The sequence below is a fragment of the Garra rufa genome, chromosome 18, assembly GCF_049309525.1.
Source record: "Garra rufa chromosome 18, GarRuf1.0, whole genome shotgun sequence".
Classification (NCBI taxonomy): Eukaryota; Metazoa; Chordata; class Actinopteri; order Cypriniformes; family Cyprinidae; genus Garra; species Garra rufa.
In genome coordinates, this window is record NC_133378.1 from 33,822,959 (window position 1) to 33,829,448 (window position 6,490).

General features: G+C 31.0%; 1 protein-coding gene across 1 annotated transcript in view; it reads right to left on the bottom strand.

Moving 5' to 3' along the window:
* The window catches only part of acap3a (ArfGAP with coiled-coil, ankyrin repeat and PH domains 3a), a 102,358-nt gene extending 96,421 nt beyond the window's left edge, over window positions 1–5,937 (bottom strand). Inside the window, exon 1 of the mRNA XM_073823018.1 lies at window positions 5,802–5,937. Within this exon, the coding sequence (XP_073679119.1) occupies window positions 5,802–5,848 (47 nt within the window). The 5' untranslated portion in view covers window positions 5,849–5,937. The remainder of the gene's footprint in view (window positions 1–5,801) is intronic.
* Window positions 5,938–6,490: the final 553 nt, after the last annotated feature.

Genomic DNA, 6,490 nt, shown 5'->3' on the forward strand with positions numbered 1-6,490 from the left:
AATTTGTAATGAAAAAATTTAAAATAAATACAGCATGTATAATCTAATAAAAATATATTAAATTAAATAATAAAATTAATATTAAAATAAACAAAAAATAAAAAAATAATTAATTAATGATAAAATAAATATACAAAAAATATATTATACTACATATATATCATAAAATTAATACACACACACACACACACACACACACACACACACACACACATATATATATATAATACAATTATATTAAAAAATATTACATTTTATTAAAATAAAAAAAAATGAATAATGAAATAAAAATGAAAATAAATAAGTACATATACATATATATATATATATATATATAATAAAACATGACAAAAACAATTAAAAAAAATCTAATCATTTTAAATGCTATAAGTGAATTTAGGTACTGCAATATTACAGTATAAAACTGGATATTCATTACATTTAACAATGTTAAAAATTACTAGTGTTCTTAAAGATGCACTTTGAGTATTAGATGTTGACAACATTAATCTAAATGTAAAAATAGGAACAATGAGCACACACTATAAAATATCCAATACTGGCCAAAATATATCCAATAATTTTTTTTTTTTTAAATATGGTACCAATATATTATGCATCCCCAATCCATTATAATAAAACCACAAATATCAAAACTCAATCACATAAATAAAATAAATTTTTTATCCCAATATTTTTATAACGATAATAAAAGCTCTTGATGATAGGTCTTGCTAAACGCAGTCTGGCAGAAAGAGTTTCAGTCGTCATGGACAAATATAGCCACAAGTGACCTCTCAAAACCACCTGAAGTAAGCAAAAGCCTGCAGTGCACTCAACAAAACAGTAAAGTAACTTAAAAACATCACAGGATGGAGCCATTACGAGCGAGTCATTACGCAAGACACTTTATCGATTGAACCATTAAACTTAGCACCCAAACAACATCGGCTCTAATACACTGTGTTTCCCCAGACAGTAAAAAGGCCTCAAATGCAATTGGAGATTGAATGTGAAAGAGATGTAATGAAATTAGTCCTTCAATCCAGGCGCAGGAATGCATGGGTTCGCTCTCAGCGGGGGTTGGAAAGAAAGGTGACATAGCAGACTTGAGTCAGGAATGATGAATAATATTTAGTCAGGTGGCTACAATCTGCTCAACGCTCTGGATTTGTCAGCAGTGCAAATGAAAGCTAAAAACTGCACATCATTGATAAAGATAACTTCCATTTTTGATTGAGCACAAAGAAAGTACCACATTCTGACCTTTCAAACGGCCATTCACAGACTCACTGGACGGGTCGGCGTCCAAAGCAAAAGGTCTTTGAGGGTTGCCAGATCCTGGCAGGGATAGAATTGCTCCAGATGACAGCGATGGATAATTGTACAGGGTTTGTGGATTCTTGAATGCCATGTGAAGAGTCAGTGTGTGAAACTAGCCATGCGAAGGTAATGCGCAGCATGCAGCAACAAGTGAAGGAAGGAGATTGTATTAAACGTTTTAGATATGGAAAAACCCCGGAAACATCCTGGGAAACATCTTACATAACAGCTTTTACCTCCATACAAAGGCTATTAATATAGTGGTTGTGTCCAGGTTGCTAATCGAGACCTGAACCAATTTCAAATTTTGGGGCAAGTAAGATTTTTTTGAAGGGGTAAGTTACTTCCTGAACAAAAATGTACAGATCATTTACTCACTTTGTTGTCATCCATGATGCTTTGGACGTCTTCCCTTTCTTCAGTCGTAAAGAAAATATGTTTTTTGAGGAAAACATTTTTTAATTAAAGCACTTTTTTAGTTCCTCTTCAGGAATATTACTTATTACTTATTATTTTAAAGGGGTCATCAGATGCAAAACTAACTTTTACATGTTGTTTGAACATTAATGTGTGTTGGCAGTTTGTGTACACAACCACCCTACAATGACAAAAATCCACCCGGTGGTATTTTTTTTTTCATCTTTAAAAGTAGCATTCCCTTTTTAAAATCAGGTCATTCTCAGCTTCTTCTCGGTGTGACGACACACAGTTGATTGACATGAGTGCCTTACCGCTCAGACCCGCCCTCACCGAGCTGAAACAGTCCGAATACGATCGCCATTGTGTGATTCAGGTGCAGAGGAAGACTCTAACTGAGCAATTGAGGTGTTCTGTTGTTGGATGTAATGATGAACATAGCAGTCGTCATTTACTCCCAACATCTGAGCCGCTGAAGAGGCAGAGGATAACATTACTTTTTGTTTTTAAAAGGAAAGCGCTGATCCCGATCTACATATGCGTCTATGTTCGTGTGAATCATTCGTGATGCAGCTTCACCCACAGCAGAAGTGAGTATAAGGGGTTTTTATGCTTCTTTGCAAATGGCCTTTCTTAATAATATGCTTGTTGGCAAGTTTCGCCGATAAACGGGGCTAAATGCAGCTAAACACGCTAAATGTGGCTAAAGTAAACATTATGGCTCGTAATCCCGCAGCAGAGAGGGGTGGGGCCTGCAGAGCTCATTTGCATTTAAAGGGACCATGCAATAAAATTAGGTGACTTTTGCAGAGCTGATTTTGACAAGGTAAAAGGGTGTGTTTTTACACTACTATTGAGAATTTTTAACCAAAGTATATTAGAAACTTTTCATTAAGACCCTAAAGAATCATATGAACTTGTGGAAAGTGGGCACCCGATGACCCCTTTAAAGGGATGTCCTTACTACCTTTCTAGGCTTTGAACGTGTCAGTTGCGTTGCTGTCTATGCAGGGTCAGAAGGCTTTTGGATTTCTTTAAAAATACCTTAATCTGTGTTCCAAAGACGAACAAAGTTTTTACAGGTTGTAACAACATGAGAAAGAGTAATTAATGACAGGATTTTTAATTTTTGGGTGAACTAACCCTACGTTTGTCCTATGAATGACACCTCAAATATTGTGGCTTCCTGAGAAGATTTAATAATCTAGTTTCTTTATAAACATTAGAAAGTTCCTGGAAATCCCTAAAGCGATTGAGGAGACCTGACTCACATGGCCAGATGGCATCCATTAAGGTGCTGCTTTCCAGTCTGGAAGTCTTTGATTTGGAGCAGGGATTATATATGCCGCCCGCTCAAACACACACGCTCTCACTCCGACGCATTTGCACACACACACACACACACACGCTCACGTGGGGAGTAACTGGAGCTGGTGCTGAGGAGGGGATGTGGGTGTAAAGGAATGCTGGTTTATTTGTCTAACCTCTGGATCTCGGTGCTTACCACAGTCACAGCTAGAGTCCGTGCGTGGGACATTCGGAATTCTTTAGATCCCATGTTCCACCATAACGCTGGACCAGCGCACCTCCTTCCTCTCAGAATATATTGTCAAGAGGGCCATTGGATGGGAAGGAATTTTCTCAGGCATTTACAGTTGCACTGTATCAAGCTGCTCTGGTTTAAATTTCAACATTTTACCCAGCATGCTCCATGACAACCAGTATGACCTGAGAAATTTTTACTATCCGTTCAATACCTCAATTTATTTTTATTTTTTTGTCAAAAAATATTTAGCTTTCGTTTTATTTTATACATTCTAATGATTTTTTTTTACTATTTAAAAATGGATATTGGATATCCATTCAATAAATCTCATTTTAGAATTTTTTCTTATATTTTTTACCATTTAAAAATGACTATCCATTCAATACATCTCAATTTATATTTTTTGTCAAAAATATTATTACAAAAATATTCATTTAATTTTCCATTTTTATATATTTTATTTTATTTTTTAACTATTTATTAAAATGACTAAAATTACTATCATTACATTCATTACATCATTACATTCAATACATCTCAATTAAATTGTTTTGGCAAAATTATAAAAAAATATTTTATTTTTCTTATATATTTTATTTTTCCCCATTTAAACAGGACTATCCATTCAATAAATATTATTTAAAAAAATATTTATATTTATACTCATTTTTAAATATTTTATTTTTATATTTTTCTTATTATTTCCTTTTTTACTATTTAAAAAGTACTATCTATTCAATACGTCTGTCTCAATTTATATTTTTTTGTCAAAAATATTATTTTAATTAAATTTAATATTTCTTATATTTTTATATATTTTATTTTGTGCTTTTGTTCCATTTAAAATGACTATCAATTCAGTACATCTTGATTTATATATTTTTTGTCAAAAATATTATTTTAAAATAGTTGATTTTTCTTATATTTTTATATATTGTATTTAAAAGTACTATTTAAAGATTTTATTTTTCTTATATTTTTATATATTTTATTTTTTATCATTTAAAACTGACTATACATTCAATACATCTCAATTTATATTTTTTGCAAAAATATTTTTCTTATATATTATTATTTTGTTTTAATATTTTTCTTATTATTTAATATTTTTTTTCTTTTACTATTTAAAAATAACTATCAATTCAAAACAATTTAATTTATATTCTTTGTCAAATATATTATTAGAAAATATTATTTATTTTTCTTATATTTTTACATATTTTATTTTATTTTATTTTCACTGTTTACAAAAGACTATCCATTCAATACATCTCCATTTATATATATTTTCTGTCAAAAATATTATTTCAATTATTTATAGATTTTTCTTACATTTTATAAATGTTATTTTTTCTTTTTTTCTTATTATTAGCTTTTTTCATTTTTTAAGCCTTACTAAAAACTTCCATTTAAAACAAATGCTATTGTTAATAACATAATTTCCACAGAAATATGAAACAGCACAATGTTTGCCAACATTAATAATAATAATAATAAATGCTCTCAAGCACAAAATCAGCATATTGGAATGATTTCTGAAGGATCATGTGACACTGTAGAAGACTGAAGTAATGATGCTGGAAATTAATTCATTGCATTTTAAAATATATTAAAATAGAAAACAGCTCTTTTAAATTGCATTTTTTTTCCTCAAAATGACTGTTTTACTATATCTTTGATCAAATAAATGCATTCTTGGTGAGCAAAAGATCCCTAGACGCCACCGAAATTTCATTACATCTTCAGAGCCAAGACAAAGAGATATTATTTTGACCATCAACTCAATGAAACACAAGGAAACAACTATGAAGAAATGCTCCAAAAAAATACTCTGCGCCCTAGAGAAGAACATCAGGACATTATTGCACGGGATATGAGCCACGCTGAGTGAATCACGGAAAATCAATGACTGCTGGGCATCGGAGAGCTGACAAAACATCCCTTTCACACTCAGTCAACTGACATTGGTGGAAACTACAATCAACATCACATCAATAGAAGTCCTTTTGATGAACAGATCTAGTGTTAAACTACTGTAAATCTTGACCATCAAATTGGTCTTTAAGCCAGTAAGTGTTCAGCACCTACTAATGTAAGTACTAATGCAACATGATTGGCAGTTCTCACAGACAAGTAAGGGTAAAATCAATGACTCAAGCAACAAATTGCAGACTAATTAGTCATTTAGTAGAGGTTTTAGTTAATTAAAGTCCCTCTTTACAAACCAAAAATCCCTAAATAATAGTGATAATAAAACAGCAACAACTCTGTTCAAATTACATAAATTATTTAGCTAAGACTGTAATGAATGCATACTGTCTTTTCCATAGCACTGACTCATTTTAATGGAGTAAACAACAGAATAGCGGATAACTCAAAAGACTTCCAGCTGGAAAAAAACAACAATGTCTCATTCTCAACATGACAATATTTACAGCTCATAATATCAGCCAACAAACTCAATGGAAACCTCTCATCGCGAACGTTTTTGTGTAAAACAGATATTTCAGCTTACCGAAAACGGGGCGAATCTTTAATGCAGTCTTCAAAATCCACCGTCATCCTGGACGATTTATTTCCAACGATTAAAACTGAAATTTCATCGCCGTCAATAAAGAGTGTAAATGTGAGAGATCCCGCGAACTACAGCCTCTTCCCTCCACAGGCAGAGAGTGAATCCAGGGAGCTCAAACACTCGCTCCTAATGCCACAGTAAGGGACTGTCGGCCGTTTCAGTTCTCTGACTAAAACGCGTAAACGCTTCTGTCTGTGTATACTTGCAGTCTGTGAGTGTTGTCTTTTTTATGCTAAGTAATTTTGAAAATAAAATAAAACAATAAATAAAATAAAACGAACATGAAATAAAATGAAATAAACAAACAAAATCACATCAAATCGAATGAAGAAATAAAACAAAATAAAATAAAATTATAAAATAAATAAATAAATAAAATAAAACAAAATGAAATAAAATCAAATGAAACAAAATCAAATCACATCAAATAAAACGAAAAAAATATAAATAAAATCACATAAAATAAAATTATAAAATTAAAAATTAAAAAATTAAATTAAATTAAATTAAACAAAATCAAATCACATCAAATAATATGATAAATTAAAAAAAAAAACATGAAACAAAATGAAACAGCAAGAAATAAAAATTAAATAAAATTAAATATAATTAATCAAAATCAAATAAAA